Below are 26357 nucleotides of genomic sequence, written 5' to 3'. Positions count from 1 at the left end.
GTGTGGGATCTTTTCTTTCTGACTCAGAAGAGCAGCAGCAGTACAAACAGCTGTCTGCAGAACAATAGGGCATTTGAAAGAAGTGCCCATGGTGTACATCTCTAGGAATATCAGACCCAAGTGTTCACCAAACTGTCTTGCCTTTAGCATGGTACAATCACATTATCCTGCTCAGTCAGTCAGAGAAGTGGGACTTCAAGGCATGTCATGTTTGTTATATTGCTTTAATTCAATTGGCTGTGAATCATTAAATTCATACAAGCCTGGTGGCCATTGCAGTTAGAGTGTGGTCACTTCACAGTTCTTTTGCAATTCATCGCAGTACTGCTTGTCACGCTGCAGTTTTAAAATATGCTAAAACAGGCAGGACCAACCACTTCTGTAGGAAGGACTTTAAGGAACAGTTATTCAAAACTACGTTTGCCAAAATGTGCATGCTCCTTGTGTGGTGGCAAAAAATAGCATTTACATTTAAAGTGGACAAGTGCAGGTGCAAGTACCTGTTCTGCCTGCACGGGTGTTTCTATTGCACATACCAATGTGAGTTTTTACAGTTGCATGTCTCGCTGTGCTGTTGCACCCCTTTCTGAAAGGTCCTCAGTAACCTTGGGACTTTTGTAGGTACTAAGGTGCTATGTGATGAGTCTGTGACAGATACAATAATATTCTGACCAAACCTTAGAAAATTAAGATAAATATTATTGAATTAGATTAAATTGGATACATTGTATTAAACATCCAATTGTTTGTGTGTTTTTATGTAACTCAAGATGTGTTAATGTAATTCCTCTGGTTATCAGCCCTTTGGAAGGGTTTGCATCTAAATCAAACTGGATTCTTCAGGGACACAGAGATGCGTGCGTGCATGTGTACGCGTGCAGACACAAAAAGGATTTTTGATTAAATAGACTGGTTTTAAACAGGCTCAAGGCCTTCTTCCTAATCCAGCAAACGGACAGGACCCTTGGTGTAAAAAGTCCCCAATCTTTAGGAAGGACTGGACCTACTGATGATCCCATATGACTCTGTACTTGTTCTGAGCTGAAGCTGTGGTGATCTTTGAAACCCCAAGAGAACCTGTTAGGTGGGGTTTGAAGGATTTCTTCTGCTAATGCCCATGTTAGAGTTGGGGTGATCTCAGGTAGGCTTGTAGTATGCATATAGATTTTTTTTGTTGTTGTCTTTGTAGTGGTTTTACCTTAAGAATACAATAGACTTGGCATTGGAAGTTCTGTTCCTATACTGGTGAATGATTACTCTATCTCTAAAGAGAAAGTAAGAAAGCTTGTGTTGGCAGAGTCACTTGCTTGAATATGACAGTTTTGTCAGGGGCTTTGCTTCTTGGAACTACTCCTCATAAGAGGGGAGTGAAATGCGGGTCTCCACTCAGAAGATGAGATAGCCAAGAGAGCCTGAAGCCTCAAGTGGGCGCCTTTGTGGGACCACAGATTTGGAACACAGGTGCAGTTGCCCTGAACTGTGACAGAGTCCCATTGATGTAATTATTAAACCCGGCATTTCAGATCCCACAGTACTTATACAGCTATTACTCAAATTCCCAAGAACTTCAGTAGGAGTTTGACTGAGTAAACTCTGAGTAAAAATTAGTGAAGATCTCAAATTTGGGCCTACTAAAGAGATTTTCCACACTAAAGCTGGCAGCTCTGTGTCTAGTGATTAAAACTCAAAAAATTTCATTCAGTGACATAAGGAGGCAAGTAAAACAGCACTGGGGAAAAAAATACAAGTAGTATTACCAGGATTAGCCAGAAGAGGCAAACAGAGAACAATAAAATGGCAAAGATTATTTTCTTCACCACGAGTCAGCTAGCAGCAGGTAAATACAACTGAAGATCCTTAAGGACTGCCATTGGAATTACCTGGGACCGAGCCCCACTCTCAACTTTGTAGCAAGAAACTGAAGAAAGGGGCCCAAGAGGCAGGAAAATTCCTCTTGCCTCGTTTCCTGTACATCACCCCTGTCAGCCTTCACGTTGTACCTAGGAATCATGGGAATGGGACTTGCTGAGGAAGAAACTATGGGATGATTCTTGCTTCTGCTGGTCCTTGAATTCCCTGGCAGCCCAACCATTGAGGGGATTCCCTCTACAAGTGCTCAGTGGAGATGGTTGCCATGGAAGGGAACTGTGATTTTAAGCACAATTAATTCTGCCTCAGATATTAACATAGGTAGCTGGGGACATGAGTCTCTTCTCTGCTCATCCCCAATCCCTGGCAGAGCCCTTTTGGATAGAACACCTGTCAAGGGGCGTCTGTATCACGGCTGAGGAAATGGAGAGTGACTGGGTAGGGGAGGAGGCATCTGCATGAACTGGTCCAGATCTTTGTACAGAGTCTCCTGAGGGCAAGAATCTCTGGGAGATGTTCCAGTGCTTGACGAACAGCACTGAGTGATCTAAAAAACGTCTAGACAGTTTGTCTCAGCATCCCTCCCCCTCATTTAGGGGAGAAGGAGAGCTGCCAGCCTTGTGTGATATCACTAGGCAGGTCCTCCAAGACCCTGCCAAGGGCCTCCAGCAGAGAGAAGGAAATGAGGATTTGATGTTTTCAATATACAAATAAGTAGAAAACATTTTGTTTTCATATCTTGGGGATGGGAAAATCTCCAAATGTCTCACTGTATTCCTACTTCAAACAATAACAGATAAGGACAACAAGCCTTTAGTTTTGTATATCCTTTCACTTTTAGTAAGTTTAGATTTTAGTGAAAACCCTTTTTGTAAGGATCTGAAATGGAGAAACTCACATATAATCAGCTAGAAGGCTCCTGAACCCTATTTTAGCAACATACAGTCTAGTGTTTTCTGAACTAAAGTTCAGTTCCTGCTGCAAAATGAAATTTCTTTCAAACTAATCATTTGATACTGATACTTCCCCCCCAATCTTAATGTTCAGTTATGCAAATCAAACCTTTCTAGGCAAAGGACATTTTTATATGGAGGCAAGAAACTGGAAAAGAAACAGCAACTTACATTTTTTGGTTTTTGCTTGGCTTTCAGATATCGATGAATGTTTACAGAATGGCCGGATCTGTAATAATGGACGGTGCATAAACACAGATGGCAGTTTTCACTGTGTTTGCAATGCTGGCTTTCATGTGGCAGTCGATGGGAAAAACTGTGAAGGTAAGAGTTTTTTCTATAGTTATTTCCCATCGATGATTACAATTCCAAACGATTACTCATTTAAAAAAAAATAAAAAGATTTGGGGTGGAGGGAGAGAAGGAGCTGGGAATCAAATTTCTAAATACCTTTTCTTGTGTCTGGGAGGGCAAGTAAACCATCCTTTGCAGCCAATTCTGGAGCCTTGGCTTGGCAATCGGCAGCAGGATGTCTGTCCAGCAAAAGAAATAGTACATACCACTATCGCAATATGTAGAGTTCCTTTGATGGGAGTGGTATGTTTTAGAGTGGAACACAAATCACTTGCTGCATGATTTTATTGTGAGATTAACAGAATGCTATATGGGACCTTACTGGATGTCTAGCAATGTGCTTTATTTCGATTTCCTTTGAGCCAACCGAGAGAAAAACTAGGTTTCAAAATTTGAAAATGTGAACTTTAATTGATGTGTTCCTACCTCATAGACCTATGGTGGGGGCGGGGGGGAGTAGAATGTTCTTTCTCGTGCTTCCCAAGGTCCTTGGGAGAGTTTCCAGTGATCTATTCAGACATTAAAAGAATTTAAAGCATTGTTCTTAGAAATGCTTTTGGCAGAATATTATCTCAGTGATTCAGCTCAAAGCCTTTATGCCAAAATTCCTGGTTGGGATAGAGACACAATTTTTTAAAATATCATAAATAATTTTGGTCAGACCTAGCCTGTAAGTAAAAAGAAACCAAACCATGTCTAGGAGTATAATTTCTGTCCAAGACAGCTGCAGAAAATAGCATGATTCTGAATATATTGTAATGTCTTTTTGATCCAGTGATTTTATGTTAGTAGTGATTTTGTTAATCCTTGGTAGAGACAGACATTTTAGAGATCTATTTGTCTTACTTCCTTTAAGTTTAATTTAATACTATCGACATCTATTTAAATATCAAATATGTAACGATATCATCTAAATATAAATTAAAATCTGTTGTTACCCAAGGCCTGACCTCTTCCTTTCCCACTAAATTCCATGTGCTAATAAGAACCAGTGTAGTGTATATGACAATCTGATAAAACATTTGTAATTCTATTAAGCATGTTGCCACAATGTGTCTGAACATCTTGTATTGCATCAATTTCTAAAATCATTGCATCTGCTGCACTGTAGCTGGTCAAAGTTTGCTCTTGGGAGTGTACACATACAGTACTCATTAAAGAAAATGGGAACTCGGCATGCATATGTCAGATCTTAAGTGTAGATTAAACTGATGACTAGTCCTGGTCTTTGATAGATTTAATGCCCCCAATTTAATACTGTCCTGTATCTTGTATGCTCATTTATTTCAATGCAGAATAAGTGCAAAACAAGTATAAAATGTTACCAAAATGAGAGAGCGCATTTTGCATTCAGTTTGCATTGATGTGAATGATTGCAGAAGGTACAGGACAGCAAAAGATTAACCCCATTTATCTATTAATACTTAATATGTAAGAGTTGTGGAGAATGTGTCGATTATATTTATAACTTGTGTGTTAGTATTAAACAATAGATTGTTTTCAAATATTGAAAATAAATGTAAATTGAAATGGCTTTTACTTCATATTACAAACTAGATATTTCTCAGGGAAGAGAAAAATACCTTTCATTCCATACACTTGGTCACAGAGGATACCTGATGCTTGTACAATTCAGTGTTAGTAAGTTTTCTAATAGGCAACTTGTCACCTAAAGAAGTGAAGTGATAATTTTATTTTAAAATTAACGTTAGCATATGAAGAGATTGCCCCACCCCCTCCCCCTATGCAGGTTTGAGAAACATGCTGAGGAGTCTGTGTCACACAAATCTGGGATCAATGGGGGTTAGAGGAGTTTTCACTCCTACCACAATCTTCTCCTCCACCCACATGTAGGTATTCTTGTCTTAATAACAAAAAATTGTGATTACCATTCAACCTGAAGGTTGTCTATAGTAAAGCTTTCACATATCTGAAAACCACATTTTCTCTTCACCAAGGGAGGCTTAGGTCTCAATTTGGAAAACAACAAGTGTTTTCCCAGGTGGCAGTTGCAAGGCTTTCTTCTGTATGGGGAGGGGGGGGGGAGGAGGAGTGCGCACACGCACGTGCCTGCTTTTCAGTGATTTAAAACATATTTCTTCACTTACAGATGATTCAGTGCTGTAAATATGAGTAGTTTCTCTGGGCATCCTCCATGACAGGGATTTTGGTTCCATCACCTGTTGATACTTACCATAGATTCACCCTGCCACGTGAGAGTTTGGTTTGGTCCGATCCATTATTTTGAGGAGGTTGTTAACAGAAGCTCTTACTGTTTTGTCAATGTGAACATTTGTATCCATTCTGTGCAATTTCAGATATGGATGAATGCAGCATAAGGAACATGTGCCTTAATGGGATGTGTATCAATGAAGATGGCAGCTTTAAGTGCATTTGTAAACCTGGTTTCCAGTTAGCATCTGATGGACGTTATTGCAACGGTGAGTTTGTCAATGATGATTACAATAAATTAGTGTTTTCAAAGGGCATGTGGTTTATTTCTCTGTGACAGCTTAAAGAATCACTGGATTTCCTTTTACACTTCCACCCAACACTGACCCATGAGACCAAGAAAGACTTAGCAAGATTCCTGTCAAATATGTTCTTTAATCATCTGGAAAGATCTAGCATTGACCAAGGCAATTTCTCCTAACCACAGTATTAGAAACTCATAAACAATCAGTGGAAATATTACTGGAGTAAAGACTGAAGGATTTAGGTCAATGATACTTCTGGTCTACCCCTTTATCTTCTGCAGCTAGGCTCTGATATATTTTCCCTTGTCTCTTCCTGCTCCTCTCTTTGGCCATCCAAACACCCTGACTCTCTGTCATCCTTGGGTTTTTCTCACACTCCTATTTCTATGCTTCCCACCCTATCTAGCACTCTGGGGAAGACTGAGCACCCTGATTGGTGGGAACCTAGATGAGCGCATTACAGCAGCTGAGTATTTCTCTTTTGGAAAAATAAAACAGTTTCAGCCTCTTTGGATGACAATCTAACATTCTATTTGCTGACTGGGTCATCATCATTTCCGTCTGGTCCCTTAAGAAACTGGGAGATTTCTGTGTATGCATCTCATATTTCAACAAGTTTTATCGGCACAAAGCAGAAGTTGAAGCAAGGAATAAACAAACGCTCAGCCAAGTTGCAATTTTTAAAAAGAAAAACTGTAAATCTTTTAGCTCTAGGGATCAAGTCAGCAATTCCCTAGGGTAATGGAAAAAAAAAAAAGGTTCATTGGCTCATACTGGAGCTTGTTTTTTATTCCCTGAAGAGCAGTCATATAAAAATCATTATTTTGATTTCAGTTAATATTCAGTTTTATATTCAGTTAATATTCAGTTTTAAATACAATCATTAATACAAAAGATAAATGAATGTGAATCCATGTCTTGGGTCTGGATTGGAACCACATCTTGTCTGAGAACGTGGACTCAGATCAGGTTTCACAGATCTGGTAGAACTTTGAAAAGCTAATACAATAGTTATTTGACACCTCTCCTTGTGAAGCTGCAAGGGGGAGCTAGCCAAGATTTAGGAAATAAAAGGAGAGTCACCTGTTTCACACCAGAGAACATCTTGGTTGCTTAGGGTATGTCTACACTGCAGTGCTAAATCAGGATACCACTGTATTCCAAAATAGCTATCCCACATCTTCACAGCAAGCCTGTTATTTCAGGCTCTGTATTCCCACGTCCCTGTAAACCTCATCCCACAAGGAGTAAGGGACCTTTCAGAATAACAGGTTATTTCAAAATTTGGTGCTGTTAGACAGCGCCAAATTACAAATTAAGCCATTTTGAAATACAGGCAGTCCCCGGGTTACGTCAATCCAATTTACGTCTGATCCCAAGTTACAAACGGGGGTGAAGGGGGCGCAGCTAGTGCGGGGTGCCTCCCCCACTGTCGCCGCCTCCGGCGGCGGGGGGGCGCTTCCCCCCAGCAGACCAGGGAGACGCGGAGCGGCTTTTCTCGCCGCAGAGGACGTGGGTCTGCAGGGGGGAACAAGACACCAGCCAAAAGGGGGCCCCCCAGAGAGGAAAAATTAATTTCCTAGGGAACAGCAGAAGCAGCAGGCAGTGAGACCCATTGTGTTACAGTCCCCACCTTGGGAGCAACAGCTCTTTCCCTCTTCAGCACTAGAGCTGCAAGTATCTTGTTAGCATCACGTGAAATTAACAAGTCCCTTCCAGCCTGGCACAGCTGAAGCTGAAAAATTACCCAGTGGTGTGGGTGGGCAAGAATGGGGAGGAGCAGGGCAGAAGGGAAGAGGGGATAAGCCCCAACCCCACACCCTGGCTGGAGCGGAGCAGGGTAAGCCCCGAGGGGATGGGTCTGGTTGCAAAGTGGGTGAGTGGACAATGAGGACCCACCTGTGGCTAAACTCCTGTTCCCAACACAGAATTTTTCTTTAAAATTAATCCTGTGGATAAATTCACACACACACTTCACAGGAAGGGATTTCCATTTTCAGCTCAGCACAATACAACAACAGCTTTGATTGTATCAATATTTCACTGTGCTCTCCAATGACTATTGATTACACTTAATACCCATTTCACTGAACCATCTGTAGCAAATTCTATTTGGAACAGTAATATGCATTGAATAAACTTTTTTTAGTTATAAAAAACAAAGATTCTGACTATTAAATGAATAACTGGGATCTTTCAGGAAGATTTGGCTATAGCATGAAACACTGAAACTTATGATCAATTTTTAATTAAAATATCAACCAAAAAAACCTTCATATCAAAACAGTATGTGTTTTTCTTAGAATAAGGAAGTTGTATGAGAATCAGGGTCTTTTCCACCTAACTCCAGCTCCTCGCCCCCCCAAAATATGTACCAGTTCCGACTTACATACAAATTCAACTTAAGAACGAACCTACAGTCCCTATCTTGTACGTAACCTGGTGACTGCCTGTAAGATCAAAATAAGATACACAATTTGCATGGCTCAAATTGCATACGATATTTTGAACTACAGTGCAGTGTAGATGTAGCCATGGAGTCCATAGGGCTGTTTAAGATGGTCGTAGAACTTTTATTTTTCTATATGTCAGTGCCTGAATGGACAGAAGGAGGAAATACGTACATGGCCAAGATACTGAGACTACAAGCCCAGCGATAGGTTTTTGTCCTTGCGTCAGCACAGTTGTCTAGTGGCGGCTTTCTATTTGTTGGGGACACACAGCTGCCATCACTAATAATGTTGGCAGCCTCCAGCAATACTATTCCTCCATCTTTTAAAACAGATGAGGCCAGTAACACTGTATCTCCATCTGCTGTCAACCTAGAATGAAGGAAGTATTGCCTGTTCCATCTGGTCTGGGTGCAGAATGGCAGTGGAATGTGGACTTATACAGTAGGTGGATGGAAGGATGCTGTGGCATAACCTCCCTCTGCCCCCCCCCCATCCCCAAGCAGTCATCTGCTGCAGAACACAAGTATCACTGGCACACAATTTGACATGTGATGCCACCAGCAACCTGAGCCCTCCCATTGACTTTCACTTTTGGCAGAATCGCTTTTTAATGTTTTTAAAATGAATCTCTGCAAGGAAATGACATAGATCAAAAGTATGGTAGATAAATAGACTGACATTATTAAAAGACAAACCTGTGATTCTCTACTCCCCCAACCACAGTTGTGTGCCTCAGGGCCAAACAGGAATGAGGATCTATACAAAAAAAGTATTCCTAGCCCAGAGAAATGTTATTTTTGTGCAGTAAGGGGGAAAGTTTTTTTTTTTTTTTTTTGAAAATTCTCCAAAATTTCAGGCAACTCAATGAAAGTTGGAACTGATTTTGCAATAAAATAAAGTGTTCCCCTGTCACCTTTCAGCATGCATAGTAAGCCTGAATCTCTAATAATTAGCACATGAACAGCCAGGAAAGGTGAGATTGTCATCGAGTCAAAATCCATTTTCACAAAACTAAAACAAAAGGCCAAGCCATCTAAGATGTCTTTGCTTTCAACTTTGTATTCACCTCACCTATCCCTGTTCCACACCCCCAACCATGGACCTTTCTGAAATAAACACTTCTGGGACGGCCTGGGGCCATGTAAGAAATTTTTGAAGTGGCCCCTGGTCAAAAATTATTGCCCAACCCAGACTTAATGGGTGAAACCCTGACTATATCAAAATCAATAGGACTTTTGCCACTGATTTCAGTGAAGCCAGCATTTTATCTGATGTGTGTGATTTTTTTTTTTAGCAGATTACTTCTCTGTGCCTCAGCTTCCTGATATTTTAAAATATGATCATGCTTACCTGCCTTTGTAAAGTGTGTTGAGTTGTAAGGAAAGAAAATATGTCTTCTATTCCTGCTTGTATTTTTATAAAGTTACAGTACATTTTTAAAAAACACTAAAATGACAAAGGAAAAATACACATATTTGTGTTCAGGTCTGTCTTTGAAATAACCTCTAAAAATAAAGTTTAGTAAAAGTTTAAGCTGGTACTTTATAGAATATGTATCGCTGCTAAAGAACTTCCTTGTCCTCTAATTAAAAATACTCTTCACTGATATCCTGATGTTCTAATTTAGTTTTTACTCAGATAAGGACTGAGTGTAAAGTAGGGAAAGAATGCATGCATGATTTATCTCTCTGCTTGAAACAGAACAAACGCTTACAGGCTAACTGAAATGAATTTAACTCATGTACTCAAATATAACTTCTGTTTTAAAATATATCTTGAACAAGGAATCCTGGATCATACAAGCTATATTTTGTGCCAAACAACACAACCCAAGTAAAACACAGAGGTGTTTCACTCTTAATTTGCTCTTTTAAGGTCAGAAAAAAGGAAATTGTCATCCATTGTATATATTAAGGAGAGCTGTTCTAACTTTATTTTATAAGTCTTCTACATGCTTCCAAACAAAGTTTTAAAACATTCTCCTCTGTAATCCCTAACTGAAGTAAATTGCATGTTCCCCATGTCAAAAAAATGCTCTCTCTTTTAGCAGGATATGCCGTTTAATAAAATGTTTAACTAATTTGACATCCGAACTCAAATGTTAAATAGTTTTAATCTTGTGTTTCCGTGATACAGTACTTATTGTTCCATGTGGCTATTGTTGGACAAAGATGGTAGCTTGTATTTAAGTATTGTTCAGGTTTGGTTCATTAACAAATTCCTCATGAGGCTGATGTGTTATTTTCCCATTAAAAAGTTTGTGGGGGTCTGTAACAAACATCTGATATAAAAATCCAATTGTCATGCAGATCACCATGGGGACACAATGTGTGGGCAGGGCGTGGATGCTTAGCATCCAAACTGAACCCACAGCAGGAAGAATAAAATTCTTTGGGGGCCCCATAAAGGCTAGTCATAGGGGTCAAAGCTTTAATTTGCTATCTGGCCTGATTTTTTATAGTACAAACTAAATGGTAACAAAAAAGGGAATGCCCTGTTAAGACAAAGGGCTCGTGTAGTGTTTAACAGTCATGGGTTCCTTCTTCTTCCAATTAAGTTTTTGCCTGAGTGACCCTTACTTTGGATTATGTATCTCTTGGGAACATATTAGGAAAATGTAACTCTTTGCACTGGAGGAAAAAGGCCACAGAGAGCAGGATATTTTTTTGCCTTGAATTTTGCTCTCTCAGCTCTGGATGAGCTAATGTTGAGCTAATGTTGGAGTGTTTTTATTTTTAATAAAAAAGTAATTGCACTAATATTTCATTTGGGGAAGTGGGTTTTGTGTGTGTGTTTGTTTTTATTGAATACATTGAAAATGAGCAATGCAATTTTCCACCAGGCTTTGAAAATTATTTAATTTCATTTCTAATAACAGCTTATTCTGTTCTTTAACAGACATTGATGAGTGCGAGACAGCTGGAATATGCATGAACGGGCGCTGTGTGAACACTGATGGCTCTTTCAGATGTGAATGCTTCCCTGGTCTGGCAGTGGGACTAGATGGACGTGTGTGTGTTGGTAAGACACGCTTATTGTGAGAAAAGTCACAATTAATTAAGTTAAAGTATTAAAATTGCAATAATGAACACATCATAGGTTAGCTCATAGAACATACCACATGACACTGGATTGGAACGTTCTTCTAAACTAATGAATGTCTTTATTTGTGATGCTCACTACAATTGTTCACTTTTCTCTATTTTATTCTTTCCTTTTTGAAAAAAATTTCAGGCAAGCCTCTTAGCTGATGTACATCAGCATAGCCCTATTCAAATCAATGGAGCAATACCAATTTACATCGGTTGACAATCTGGCCACTTGATTTTAAAACAGGTGCACAAAACTATACATAAGAACAAGCACTGCCTATTAAGGATGTTAAGGCCTAGTTGACTAGTCAACTATCCAACAATTAAATGCTTATTGGATAGTCGAGTAGACCAGTCAATCCCCTCTGCCCCTTGCTGCCTCTGTCAGATACAGTCAGAAAAGGGTGGGGGAGGAGAGGGAGCTTCAAAGCAGAAGTGCTGCATGGAGGCTGTATCCAGTTTCCGTGCAGTGCTGCTGCTTTGAAACACTGCATCAGCGTTTCAGAGGGGCAGCGCCTCCATGTGGCCAAGGCAGCTTTTCAAAGGGACAGCACTGCACATCTGAGCCCGAGATGGTGTTTGCATGGGGCCCAGGATCAGCTGGGGACACTAAGTCCCCTGCTGGCCCCCAGGCTCCATGAGGGCTGGCCTTGGGCTGCACATGGAGTTCCGCATTCCTCCTTTGAAATGTAGTAGAGTCTCAGCCGTACATTTCTTGTATATTTCAAAGGAGGAATGCAGAAGTGCCTATCGACTAGTCGAGTAGTTGATGGAAATTCCATCGACTACTCAACTAGAAAATTACTCTATATTTAACATCTTTATTGCCTATTAGCACTTAGCTGTTCTCCTTTAGAGAAGAGAGAAATTCTTCCTGTATCTCATGATATTTGTTAGTTTCATCATTAACATTATATGAAGTAAATTTCTTCTGTGTCAACATAATAGTCTATTTAAGGTGGGACATGAGAACTTTTCCAGTGTCTAGAGATCTACCTCTGCATAACCAAGAAAAACTTCAACCCATTTTAAAATAATTTGTAGTTTCATAGATTCAGAAATGTCACACATCTTGAATAGGCCCCAGTCCTGCAAACACACAAATGTTTTAACCCTATGCACAGAATTAGTCTGGTTAACATCTTGTTTGTCAGCATTTCTAGTATTGGGCCAGAGGTCCTATTCATCTACTTACACTGTGACCTTTTCTGTGTGTTCTAGTACAAAGTATGTGAATTTCCAAATGCCTACTCCTCCTTTAGACCCAGTTATCAATTGAAAACAAAAGCATCCATGTTTTTGCTTTAGTGCATATTCAGTCTCTCTAATGAAAAACAATGAAGTAGATGCACTGTGACTGCAGATTCTTGCTCTGTTATGGAGGTAGCTTGTGGGCCATTTGGAAGTCAAGTTGCTCTGTTCAGCATTTCTATCTTTACCCTTGTATTGCACAAAAGGCAGATTCACTGGGCTTATTTCCCAGAGTTTCCGTAAGTGATGAATTTGGGCCTGGGGTCCTGGAACAATTTTCATAGTAGGGGTGCTGAGACCCACTACACCAAACTGTAAATCTTAAGTACAATGGAAACTACTTGAAACTGGGGGGAGGTGCATGAACACTCCTAGTTCCAGCACCTATTTTGGGGCTTATATGAATCAGGAACAAATAATACATTTGGAAAGAAATAGAGGGAACACAATTTAATGTAAAGGGAAATCCACCTTCTACAAGTGGAATATTCCAAAATAGCATTGTTTATGTAATTTTGTCCCGCAAAAAATGATGTAACACCTCAGAGTGTCGGCACATTCTATCTTCATTTCTGGAGTTCAGTCACCTGACATGAGTCAGGTTATGAAAAGTTAATGCCCCGTCACATTGCTACCTCCCAAAACTGCGCTTAGGTCTTAAAAGCCAGCCACCCTCCATTCAAATTTATATTACTCCGGGGTTGTCAGTTAATGATTGCAATTCCCATGCCATTAAATAATAATGATGATAATATAGGTATAACCACAGATATATCCTCTTCAAATGGAAGTTGCAAGGTTTCATTAATAAGGATTTTGAGATGAAAAGCCCCAGCATAGTGTAATCTCTTGTTTTATAGCCTAGTGAAATTGTTCCATCTTCCAAAGTTAATTGTCTGATAGGCTCTCTCTGTAAGGGCTCCGCCCAATAATATGGAAGCTTACTTTTGCATGTAGTAGCTATGGAGAATAGATTTTCCTCAGCATTTTCAGCTCCTGTCAGTCTGTGTGAGGCAGCAGAATTCTTTACATTGAGATGAGTGTTCAGTGATCAGAGAGGTTATAGTTGAGTAAGATTTACTGAGAAAATGATGAACAGAAATTACATGTGACAGCTGCTTCACAGTATTTAAAACCTAGCTCTAAAGGTGTGGCTGAATATATTTTGATTTATGGCATTATTCTTGTGACTAAACTAGATCCCTGATGGATCATGTTTCTCATTTAGATACACATATGCGAAGCACATGCTACGGCGGATACAAGAGAGGTCAATGTGTTAAACCATTATTTGGTGCTGTTACTAAATCGGAATGTTGTTGCGCCAGCACTGACTATGCCTTTGGGGAACCCTGTCAGCCATGTCCCGCTCAAAATTCAGGTACAGTATCTTTAAGAGTTATGAAATTTTCCCTGATAATGTATTTTTACAAAGGTCTCAATTCTGACTCTCATAAAATAGAAAATTACATGCATTGATCCCTTTATTCATAAATCCTGAACCTGGAGAAGGATCATATCAGAAGCTTGACACTCACCTTGCTGTTCTGAAGAATGTGCTACTGTGCTGCATGTATTAAGAGTACTGGGCTGAGGTTATTTTAAAGAGGGCATAAATGAACACCACAAATCTGGCCTGTGATTGCTGCATGCATTATGCCGGGTTTTCAAGCAATGGCCTCCATTGTTGTCAATATGAATAACCATGGATACAGTTTCAACCTCAAAATTATTAATGGGCACATTTTAGGTAACTGGGGTGTCCAAATAGTTAATTGCACCTTCCATTCAGGTGTCTGGATATCTAAATGATCTACTTTGTGTCCACAAATAACTGCGGGATCAGCCAAAATCACGTCTTCCAATTGTGGGTGGAGAAAGAGCCCCGTTCAGGACCCTTTCTCCCCAAACTGCCCAAAATAACACCATTCGCTTCTTTGGAACATAGCTATTCTCCGGCAAGCTTACAATCCTAGGCATTCTCTACACAGTTATTGTGTCCAAGCAAAATGTGCCATAAAACATGTAGCACAGAACAATCTTAAGCTATGGAACGATCTCAAGCTAATCTGTTATCTACTTTATAGGAGAAGATAGTTCAGGATTTTTTTTTAAGCTTAGTTTTATTTGCCAGCCTTCTGAAAAGGGACAGAGTCTCATAAGCAGTTGGAACAAATTAGCTCAGTTTAGTTGACATGAGATTTTCAATGGGACCAGGCTGTTCCACATTTGAGCGTAAGCCGCTTTAGATAGAATAGCAACAAAACACCAGTCATTATCAGAGCAGGAAAAAGTCATTCCATCAGTGCGTGTTGATACCAGGGCTCTCCTCTTACGGCACAGTACAGTTAAAATGTTTTGAAAATGTAGGGCCTAATGCCATTGACTTCTGTTTCATATTTGAATTAATTTAACAGAACATTTACACACGTGGAAGTTATTTCTTCTGGGCGCTCTTGCCCTCTTCTTCTGTTAAAGATGCCAACGCGTAAGGGTAAAATATAGGACATCCTCAGCTGCTGAGGCAGAAGGGAGGAGAGAATTTTTCAGAAATAAGTTAATTGTTTCAGGAACTGAAGAAATTCCTCGAAGGAAGAAGTTGATCTCTTGCTTCTCAGAAACTCCTCCCACACCAGCCTTACTGTCCTATTCTAAATATAGCTGTGTGCTGACTCCAATGGGTTTTAGATTCTTTTCATCTTATGTGAAAGTGGTTATGTGATTCAAGCCAGGGAAAGTGATCTATTTGAAATTTCTGTGTGTAAAATTACTTCAAGCCCAATCTTGACATGGGAGTTTTGCCAGAACAAGGACTTCAGCAGAGAGACTTTGCAAGATGCTGAACACAGTATATCTTTGTTTTCTTTTCTTTGGGATCGGGGAGCAAACACTTGATGCCAAGTTATTGGCAGATTTCATAAGTAGGAGCATCTGTTAAACATAGGGTCTTTCATACACAAATTCAATTGCTGATTATAACAACAGTGGAAGACATTTTGCATGCGAGTACTAAAAAGAAAGAGGGTAAGATCACTAGTTATAGAGTGATGGCTATTATCTAAATTAACAGCATTGTAATTAACTAGGCAGTTAGCAAAATATATGTGTTGGAAGATGGTGACCTGTATATAGTGGTGGTTTTTAATATCATTATGACTGTGCAGTGCTGTCTGTAGAGCGTTGTGAGCCCATCAGAAAAATTGTAGACATTTACAGAAACTTGTGAGACTCCTTGTAAAAACGAGTCCCTGTGTATGCCTGAAAACTTTCCAGCTCATCCACCTTACAGTCAAGCACATATCATTGTGACCTGCATTTGTCATGTGTGCACATTTTTACTACAGTAGCCTAAAGTTGATGATCTTTAGAGCCAAGTGATAGTAATGACACTTCAGAGTGATGGCAGAATGCTTTGTTGTTGTGGGATAATAAATCTGCTTGTAGATGAACTTGCAAACTATTGGCTCAAAAGAAACAGCTATTTTAAATATTTTTCAGCTGAGTACCAGGCTCTGTGCAGCAGTGGACCAGGCATGACTTCAGGAGGAATAGGTAAGAGCATATAACAGTGTCAATGTGCTGAGATACCACAGGCAGCAGGGATATAGTGAGAGGCAGGGCCTCTGAATGAAGGATGTTCAAAGAAATGAACTTAGGTTTAAGCCCATGGAATGCACCATTTCACTCTACTGGCAGCTCAAGTGTAAGCACATACCCTCATCAGGCTTACGTAGGAATACTCCTTGGGAGCAGTGGAATTGTAAGCCATGAATTTTTACAGCAGCACCATTATCTTTTTGTTATTTTAGAGAACGCCAGCCTGCAGCCACAGGTGTGCACTTAGCTAACTGGGTACTTTAACATAACATCTCCCATCCCCCAGGATGGCACTGAGAGGCCTGATAATTTACCAATTCAACTTGAAATGCAGGGCAGATGTTTGTAGATTGCCTCACAAATAACAGCCTTGGGATGGATTTCTGGTCATTTTCAACACCATGGCTGTAGCAGGGAAGGCCAACTTGTGAGGTGAGGGAAAAGGGGAGCCGTCAAATTGAAAAACCCTCATCTGTGCAGTTGATTCTCTTTATCCAGTGGTCTTCCCCACTTAACCAATATTGAGTAGCTGGCACATGGCACATTCTGCAGGGATCAGGAGCAATGTGTGCTGAGCTGTGCATGATAAGGTGGCTTCATTTTAACAGTATTATGGTCCTGCAGGGCTGATCAGAGGTTAACATGTTCTTGTGGTGGTTCCCTTTGAAGCCCTATAATCGTAGACCAGTTCCTGCAAAGCTTTACTGTAGGAGTCAGTAGGACTGTGCTGCAGAGAAAGCAGACGGTGTTCAGGAAGAAGGGCCACAGAGTGCTACCTGCAATTGGAATGAAGTGGGGTATGCAGTAATTCCTTAGCACTCTGTGTTTTCACATGGGAGACCCTCGTTTCAGTGATGTTAAGTAATCTCCAGCTCCTGTTTTCCTCTGCAGGACTTCAAATACCTGTAGGTTTTTGGTGGATATTAGTCACCATGAATGTGGGTGGTCTTTATTCCTGTGGGGGAAGGAGAGCTTTCTGTAGGAGAGTTCAGATGTGGAAACTCGATGTTCTTGGTATTGAGAATTAGGACTCTCTTCTTGTTTAATGAATTTGACACACCAAAGTGAATCATTAACTTTGTTGTGTTTGTTCAGACATTAATGAATGTGCACTGGATCCTGATATCTGCCCAAATGGAATCTGTGAAAATCTGCGTGGAACATATAAATGCATATGTAATTCTGGGTATGAAGTGGATCCAAGCGGGAAAAACTGCATTGGTATGAAATTTCCATTAATCCCTATCAAAGTTTGATGTTTAAGTCTCTCTGCGCAAGTGTTCCATTGATCCTTCCTGTCTGCTCCACTGATACTTTCTGATGTTTCCTCTGATTCTTCTACCTGCCTTTCTGTGGCCTCAAATGCTCTTTCTGCCTTGCAACACATTATGTGCACCTTCAGTGCCCACCCCTAGTTATTGTATCTCTTTTGTCCTACCCAGCTCGGTGACCTCCTAAGATACTCCTCTGAGCCATCCCAGTTATTGCACCAGAACGTTTCCATGCTTCATTACAACTCTTTCCCCATTCCTCTGCAGTCTGGCCTTCTCCCTTTACTTTCCTGGACTTCTTCGAAGCTTCCCAAAGTTTCTGATTTACTTCCCAAATCTCCCTGCCCTTTGTAGTATTTCCACAGTTTCCAGCTGTTGTTTTCCTTTTTTTCCATAGCATTTCCAGCTTCTCCCAACATTTTGTAGGTCTCTTTCTGATACCCAGTTCTGCCTAACTGCTCTCTGGGCCTTACTGATGTTCACCATCCTTTATCACTCTTCTTACAGCTTCTCTCAAATGACCAAACACATCCAAAAATCCCTCAGAAGTCCCGAGCTTTGGCTTCTCAAATGTCATGTGTGCACTTACGTTTTTATTCAATTTTTTTTATTTTATGTTCTGACTGAAATTATGTATATATTAGCATTTATTTTAAATAATTTCTAGAGACGTTCCTGTAAGCTATTAAAAATGTCCTAAGTGCTGCTCTTTTAGTGCAAAGAAAGGCATCTTTGTTTGTGTGTGTCTCTCTCTCTCTTTGTCTCTCTCTCTCTCTGTCTCTCTCTCCACCTCCCTCCCTCCCCCTCCCCAGCAAAACCATCCTAATAAAATGAGGCTGCTTGGAAAGGGAGTTCTTTCATGGCCTCTTGTCAAGGCCTGTTTTTTTTTTCCTCATAATGTTTTCAATTTTCATTGCAGACATTGATGAATGTGCATTGAATACACTGCTGTGTGACAATGGACAATGCAGAAATACCCCTGGAAGCTTCACCTGCACCTGTCCCAAAGGATTTGTATACAAGCCTGATCTAAAAACATGTGAAGGTAATTAATAACAATCCATTGCATTCTAGCTGCATTAATTGCAGTTTAAAACATTTTACCATATTACTAGAATTCTTAATAGCTCAGTATTCTTCTCCAGCAGTTGATATGATTTTCAGTTAAGGTAGAACAGAATAGTTGTATATTATACTAATGCATAGAAACCAGTCAGTGAAAATTTGATCCATGAAAGCTTAATATCTAATAAAATCTCCAATCCAAACTAGAGATGTATTTATAACCTACTGAGAACATTGAAAATTGCCAATATTTTACCTTTGACTCTGAATATTTTTTTAAAAAGAGCTATTTGTACTGAAAGAATTTTCGGGACAGGGTAAGGTTTTGACTTCTGCTGTAAAGACAGATGTCAGATGTACATAATGGAGCTTCTTGCCCTATTTATTTAGTATGAGTAGTGCAGGTAGTGATGCCAACTGTCAAGGTTTTTATTATTTATCATGTGGTAATGTTGAAAATGTGCCTGGTATATATGAAACACCAAGGGGAAAACAGTGTCTGACCTGAAGAATTTGCAGTCTAAAAAGACAAAGGGAATTGATAGGTGGGGGACAAGAATGCAGCATGGGAAGGTTAGACAACATGATGATAAAAACACCTGTGTCTGGTCGAAACCATCAGTGTCCTCATCACTAACAAATATACATGCTTGTGACAACAGTAGGGAAAGTGCTAGTGTGAATGAGACTTGAGTATTTTAGAATATATTGTGTAAGTTTAGCTGGGCCAGGGAGAGAGGGGATCCTAGTTTAAAATCTGCTTTGAGCCACAGGCTTAACATGTGGCCAAAACATTTGCTCAACTCAGGCAGTTCTGTTGTAAAACTGGGCGGTCGCACCTCACTGAAGAAAACAGATGCGGCAGCTGAGTAGAGCTTTCCTGTCAATGTCATGAGGTAGCATATTTTTTATCATGTTCTCCATCGCCTTCTCAGAAGAGCACCCATAGCTAGAAACCAAAATATCAGGAGAATTTCCTGTGAAGTAGGAAGGTTCTGTGTTTTAGCTAGATTAAAGGAGGCCTTCTAAAGTCTACTGGCATCTGTAGGCACTAACGTGAGGGTGTTTCTCTTCTTCTAGATATTAATGAGTGTGAGTCTAACCCCTGCGTTAATGGATTATGCAAAAATACACTTGGCTCTTTTGCTTGTGAATGTAGCCCTGAAAGTACTTTGGATACAACAAGAACCATCTGCATAGGTATTTATTCATTAAAGGTTATATGTTCATTAGCTGAAAATGTCCAGTGACATACAAATATTGTACACCAAGAATAGCATTTTTCTAAAGAGCATTTAAAAATAACTTGGATAGATAAGTTTGGTGGAAAATGTTACAGAAAAATGTTAAGAAAGTATTTGTTTTCACCATTGCCTTGGGTACATGGCTCTAGTTTTTGGAACACAATGTACTTTTATATCAGATTTCAGAGAGATGATAGATTTTGTGCATACTGTACAGACTGCTAGGGCTGGCTCCTTAAAACCATACCTGCCCATTTGGGTGCTTCTACAAAAGAGGCTATTCAAAGATTACAGGAAGGGGTAGTTTGTGACTTGAGGTGGAGCCTGAGCAAGGGATGCTGGCTGTGCAGGCTTTCCCACCCCAGGAACATCCCTGGAAAACAGGGTTTCTTGGAGATACTCCCCGAGTCACAATTTCTGCTCTGCTTCCTTCTTACTCCTAGGAGTCAGTAATTTAGTGTTGCCATAAATCAGCAATAAAGTACTAACCCCAGTCCCGATGCAGGGAGGTGAAGACAAAAATTTGTTAAGCATTCACTTATGTAACGCCAACAGATCCCAGTTGTCTGCAGGCGGAATCAAACCTGGGACCTCTGGAACTTAGAACATGATCTCCTCCTGCATCAGCTAAAAGCCAGCTTGCTGTTAGCTAAAGCTGTAGAGCAGACTCATTTTTCTCTCTGTAAGTGGTCTTGGTGGGAGAGTGGTCTAGTTGGGACATTAAACGACACCCAGGAGGTGTGGGGGTTACACTTATTCTTTGCCAGTTCCTACCCATCTGCTCTGAGAAGGCAGGACACTAGTCCAGCTTAGTCTAATGCACCCTGTTCCAAATATCAACCAGGGGGCGTAAGAGGAGTTCGTTCTCCCTCCTACTGTTCTGAGTCCCAGTAAATATACTCCAGATCCTGAATAGTGCCACTGGGGCCAGTGGGAGTTGTAGGTTTTCAGTACTGATCCAGGGGTTAGGATGTAGCCCAGAACATTTTTAGTAACACTGTTTCCTTCTAATGCCAGTTACAAGTTTTGCATGCTGAAATTCAAGCACTTTGGCAAATATATGAGCCATTATATGTGTGTCGTGTTTGTGAATATATGTAATGCTACATACTTTATATGGCAGGGTCTTGTTTTTCTTTCCAATAGAAACTATTAAAGGCACCTGTTGGCAGACTATTGTGAATGGAAGATGTGAAATAAATATCAATGGGGCAACTCTGAAGTCCCAGTGCTGTTCCTCACTAGGTGCTGCTTGGGGTAGCCCATGCACACCCTGTGAACGAGGTAAGTTCACTGGTTTATTCTGATGATACCCCCATATTCCCAATTAACAACATGATTCTTATCACAGTTAATATAGCTGCTTCCTCCTCTCCCCTCACAATTTAATTTATAAAGCTACTCAAATGCATGACTACCATAGTAATTCAGCCAGGTGGGCTTGATAGAGCAGGTCTAAGCCTACAAAAAGGATAAGTGGCTAGGATTTCCAAAAGTATTTGGCACCTAGTTTGTTCTTTTAATGACTAAAATAGAGGCCAGTGAGCATTTATGTACCTATGCCACATTAAAAAAGGGGACAGTAGACATTGTCTTAATCCCTAGCTACCTAGGGCAAGCTTTACACAAATGCTACACATTACTGTAGTCAATAGGGCAAGGTGGTCAGCTGACTTTTTCTGGGAATTTAAAAACTACTTCAGTGCTTTGCTTACACCCTACAACTTTATTCCATATCTTAATAGGGTATGTCAACAGGCATTTACAGCAACTATGCTCACCGGTGCTCAGTATTTCTGAAAATTTCAGCTAGTTCTATTTAGAGTCAGTTCAACTGACTTCCATGGTGCTGGGCATAGGTTGGTAAAACTTGCATCACAAAATAATGTTACTCACAGTTTTCCCACCCAGGGTAATGTTTGCGGGGCAGCAGTTGGTCATATTGGGCACGTCTAGACTGTATTTCTCTTTCTGGATACCGGAAGTATCTCAAAATAGCAACGTTGCGTCTTTAAAAGCGCCCACTATTTTCCAAAATAGCAGGTGCACTATTTCAGCATCCCTGTAACTCTCATTCCAAAAGAATTAAGGGATTTGTTGGAATAGTGCCTTATTTTGAAATTGTGTAGACAGCGCCAAATTTCAAAATAAGTTCTTTTGATTTAGACTCGGAATAAGCTACACAATTTGCGTAGTGCAAATTGTATAGCTTGTTCTGACAGAAGGCTGCTGTCTAGATGCACCCAAAATGTCCTGAACTTGGAGCTTTAGATTAACATGTTCTGCAATTTGATTTGAAGGACTGGACTACAATCTGATACTTCATGTCTCTGTACTCTAGTTTGTATTAATTAGTGATATAGGGATCCTGCCAAGGCAGCATTAGGTGTATGGCTTCAGAGCTCCCACTAAAAGTTATTAGACATATGGATGTTGTAGTAATGAAGATTTTAGCCCCTGTTATAAGAAATCCTGGATTACTTAATTATGTAGTGAATCCTACATCAGAAGAAGGAACTGCTCAAGATCCTTGTCTGTGTGTTTGATAATTAGATAATTGGTGTGAATGAAGCTGGAGTCATTTAACTGCACCTTTAGTTTAGTTAGTGAGGAAAAGAGCCAAAGCGAGTAATTGACACATTCCATTGTTAATGTAGTTATCCTGTTCTGTGCCTTTAATAACTCAGAAATTACTTTCTGGACTCCCCTATTTTTATAGGAAGAAATGTTAATGTTTAATGTCTTCTTTTTTGTTAATAAAGTAAATCATAGCAGTGAGTGCTAGACTCTGAAAGTTCATGTTTCTTTGTTTATTTACAGACCCAATCTGTTCAAAAGGATATTCAAGAATAAGGGGAACATTATGTGAAGGTATTTACTGTTACTTTCAAACATAAATCATGTTTTGAATGACGAAATGCTGGTGTTTAGATTTGGTGTTATTTGCCAAGGAAAAACATTGAGCCAAATTCATCCCTGATGTTACTCCATTGGCATCATCATCTTTACACCCGGGATTAATATGGTCTCACTGGTTAATTCGTGGTAATGTTATAGATTGATGTCACTCACTCAGAACACACATTTTTGCAAATACTAACTAGAGTAGTAAATGGAGATGGTTCTACCTTTTCTAATATTGTTACTAATTATGTAGTAACATTCTGGGTCAAAACAAAATGTATGCAGTGTCTGTAATAAGAATTACAGAAGAGTAGTTTTATGATATAACAATAGGATTTTGTCATTAAAACACTCCATAAACATACACAAATAAAATAAAATTACAAAAATGTTACAATCAAATTTAAATATTTTCTTTTTTAATAATTACTAGCTTTAGATTTCTTGTTGTACAAGGAATCTGTCTCAGACCATGGTAAAACATTCATTAAAGAAAAGGTTGGTTTTTAAAACTTTTTTTTTTTGTAGTGTGTGAGATCATCACATTTTATGCAGTGAAAATGTAAAGCCCCAACGCCCTTTTCCTTCCTTATTGTGGATTAATTTGAACTTCAGCCAAAGAACTGCACTGTGTATTTTCCCTCCTATGCACAAGCTTAGAGTCTCAAACTGCAGCAGGTCATCATGACTGACAGAATCTGACATGACATTGCAGTTAAAATATTTTAAAAACAAATTATTCCCACATGTGGCTTCTAGAAAGAAGCACTTTTTTTTTGACAAATGAGCAAACTAAACACAACCAAAAAATTGAATAAGTAGAACACCCCCACATGTATTCTGCACTTTCCAAATGGTGACTGAATACCTTGGCACTTCTATACCACAGACCCACTGTATAGAACTTATCTGACCTCAGCAATACTTTCTGGAGTGTGTAAGTGAAAGAAAAGGGGAAAAAAGTGGCCCCACCTATATCTATTCATAAGGAAAGACTTAGTACATTTTCAACACTGCTGGGATGGAAAAATTATTAATCCAAGATGTGAACACCGTGTTTTCAGCATTTCTTTTACCGGCACTTTAGTTTACAACTGTTCCATGCTTTAATCCTTCTCATTCCAGTGGGCCAGAATAGCTCAGCTTTCTCACACTATTTATCCTTCCTTCTCAAGTGTTTAAATAGTGTTTGGTGTCCACAAACATAAGGCCTGTTCAAATCAGATGATGCAGGGGAAATATTTGTTTAGGAACTTTAGGGAGGAGGATGGTAATAGAAATTCCCAAGGATGATAGACAGCCACTCGTTCCAACACACAGTTCAAGTAAAATGGGTTTTGTGCAGGGAAGTAAGTTTAGGTTAGTGGGCTGGAATTACCAACAGTCTTCCAAATCACAAACAAGCCCTGTAGCTGAAAGTGTCCACAGGTCATTTTCCACCTTGTCCAATGAGGTCTGTTGCATTTGTTGCACATAAGCATGGACCCAGTGGTCTTCCTTTCTATTTCCCAGCCATTATGGAGCTGTCACTTACCCCTCTGGAGTGTGCAAGAAATGCAAAGGTTCCCTAGTGGCAGCTCTGGCCACACAGCTGTCTCACACCAGCACAAGAGTCTTGCACAGGTTGTTTCCATGCTGTACATTTCACCCTATTAGCCTATCAGTATTGCCGGCCCCAAAAATTCATACCCCAAAAATCAAGATGGTTTTTTTTTTTTTAAAGAAAGATGATGTGTTATGGGTCTGTCTTTTGATTGTTGAATTCACTCCACAAATGTTCCCAAATTTATTAAAGTGATTTTGGCCTCCTGGTCCAGTAGCTCTCACCTCCTGACCCACTGCTCACAGGAAGGGAGGAAGGAATAGAATCCCTTGAGCTACTGGATTCTCTCTGCTTCCTCCTTCCCTCCCTCCAGTGAGAATGAGGATGGCTGCCTGAGGGAACGGGTGGAAAGTTCTACTTTAAATAGCTCCCTGAAGGGGTCTTTCCCAGGAGGAGGGAAATGGAGAAGATAGCCAATCAGTGGAGTTTCCTGTCAAAAACTAATATTTATATAATTGGTACGGAATGTCACCTGTCACAGGCAACCTGGCTTCTATGTAGGCCAGACTCGCGTTACTCACATGAAGATATTGCAAGAGTTGGCAACACTACAAAATTGGAGCGACCAATTTCCTGGTGTTACTCTCTGAATGAGCAATTCAGCGGCGGGTTGTAACAGCCTTTCCATTCCAATCTTCTGGGCTTGCTCCCTCCAGATTTGTTTAAATTTCTAATGCCTACAGTTTAATTTCTAAGATAATTTTCAACATAAATGGTCAAGCTGCTTTTGTGTGAAATATGGCATGTTCCACAAAAGGAGTAGGTAGAAGGGCATTACAATCCAGTTATTTATGTTCAGGCTATCATTGTTAAGCAGAATGAATTATTGTTTATACCTCGTCATACAAAACAATACAAAATTTACCTCTTAAAAATAAAATTCAGATGCTTTTATACAAGTTAAAATCCATGCTCACCAGGGATATGTTAAAGAACTTAGGTTGATCCATGAAGTCACATGTGGTTGAAAAAAGCCCACTGTACCAGATTTTTTTAAAGTGTCTAAAGATAAAGATAGGTACCCTACATACTTTTACAAAATTGTCTCATAATGAACATACAGCAGGACAGCTTTTTTCAGTGACCTAGTTTTGTTTTATTGATTAACCTGATTTCAGGAGGCATATCAAAGGTGCAATGATAACACTTTTAATATATTTTAATCAGTTGCACAAGGCTGTAATTAATTCAGTGTGACTTGCATTGGAAAGCCCAAGAGTTTGGAATTTTGCCAGACTTTGTGGACTTTGATATGTTTTTGTAGTCAGTCTTGAAATGGGAGTGCTAAATGTTACATTTTTTGTAATGTGGATATGTTTATTGCATTGATTTTCATTTTTAAAATTTTGTCTGGAAACAGATGTAAATGAATGTGAAGTGTTTCCCGGGGTGTGTACAAATGGCCAGTGCGTCAATACCTTGGGTTCCTTTGTTTGCCAGTGTCCTAGTGGAATGATTTTAGATGCTTCTGGACGGACATGTCTTGGTAGGTATCAAGCTATTTTACAGGGGAGATGGGGTAGAGTTTTATGTTTGGGGGGGGGGAGGGACACCCAAATCTCTGTATGTCAAAGATTTGCATTCTGTACTTTCTTGTAAACAGGGATTTTATTCATAATCATTTTAAAATGGGATTAATAATGGGGCACAGAGCCATTTGACTCTAGGTTGCCAGTTGGGATGAGGTAATGGAGTTAGTGGCCAAAACTCATCTGATGAGGGGTCAGGAACCCATCTGATGAGATGGAAGCCTTGGTCCATTTCCAAGAGTGCAAGTGTCCATGTTATAACACCACTCAGCAAACTTAGCCATGTTTGGCAACCTTTATTGGTTGGCCGCAGCAAGAAGGATAGAACGGACCTGGAGACTTGGCCCACTCCTCCCTGAAGGTGATCCCTCCAAGCCAGGTCTGGGGTACATATGGGTTTGAGGAAGCCTCCCCATGCTGCATCTGCTTGTGGAGAAAGTCTGGAAAAAGACTTCAGCTTCAGCTTTATCCATAGCACATTCACCTCTTTGTAACAACAGATATTTAAGATCTGTTGGACAAACACACAGATTCTGGAAGCACTTGAATTATGGCAGCACTGGGCCCCTCTGTTCCCTGATCCAAAATGGACTTCAAATGCTGAGCCCCATTTCCTGGAAAGTTTTAGGTCTATTAAATCTAGGAAATATTAATTCCAGAGCTCAATGACAGTAATTTCAGGGAAAAGAGCTATG

The 26357-nt window shown here is 39.9% G+C and overlaps 1 protein-coding gene across 2 annotated transcripts in view; it reads left to right on the top strand.

The window, feature by feature from the left end:
- Positions 1-26357, top strand: part of FBN1 (fibrillin 1) — a 221505-nt gene that overhangs the window by 108209 nt on the left and 86939 nt on the right. For both annotated transcript variants that reach the window (XM_006135061.5, XM_006135062.5), the window contains exons 14-24: positions 3021-3146; positions 5495-5617; positions 11005-11127; positions 13678-13830; positions 15948-16001; positions 17142-17267; positions 18237-18362; positions 19463-19582; positions 20773-20910; positions 22447-22497; positions 25494-25619. In XM_006135061.5, coding sequence (XP_006135123.2) covers positions 3021-3146; positions 5495-5617; positions 11005-11127; positions 13678-13830; positions 15948-16001; positions 17142-17267; positions 18237-18362; positions 19463-19582; positions 20773-20910; positions 22447-22497; positions 25494-25619 — 1266 coding nt within the window. The remainder of the gene's footprint in view (positions 1-3020; positions 3147-5494; positions 5618-11004; positions 11128-13677; positions 13831-15947; positions 16002-17141; positions 17268-18236; positions 18363-19462; positions 19583-20772; positions 20911-22446; positions 22498-25493; positions 25620-26357) is intronic.

This window comes from Pelodiscus sinensis, chromosome 14 (genome assembly GCF_052426305.1).
Source record: "Pelodiscus sinensis isolate ZL-2025 chromosome 14, ASM5242630v1, whole genome shotgun sequence".
Lineage (NCBI taxonomy): Eukaryota > Metazoa > Chordata > Testudines > Trionychidae > Pelodiscus > Pelodiscus sinensis.
Note: the sequence above shows the minus strand (reverse complement) of the source record. Positions and strands in the feature narration are given on the sequence as shown.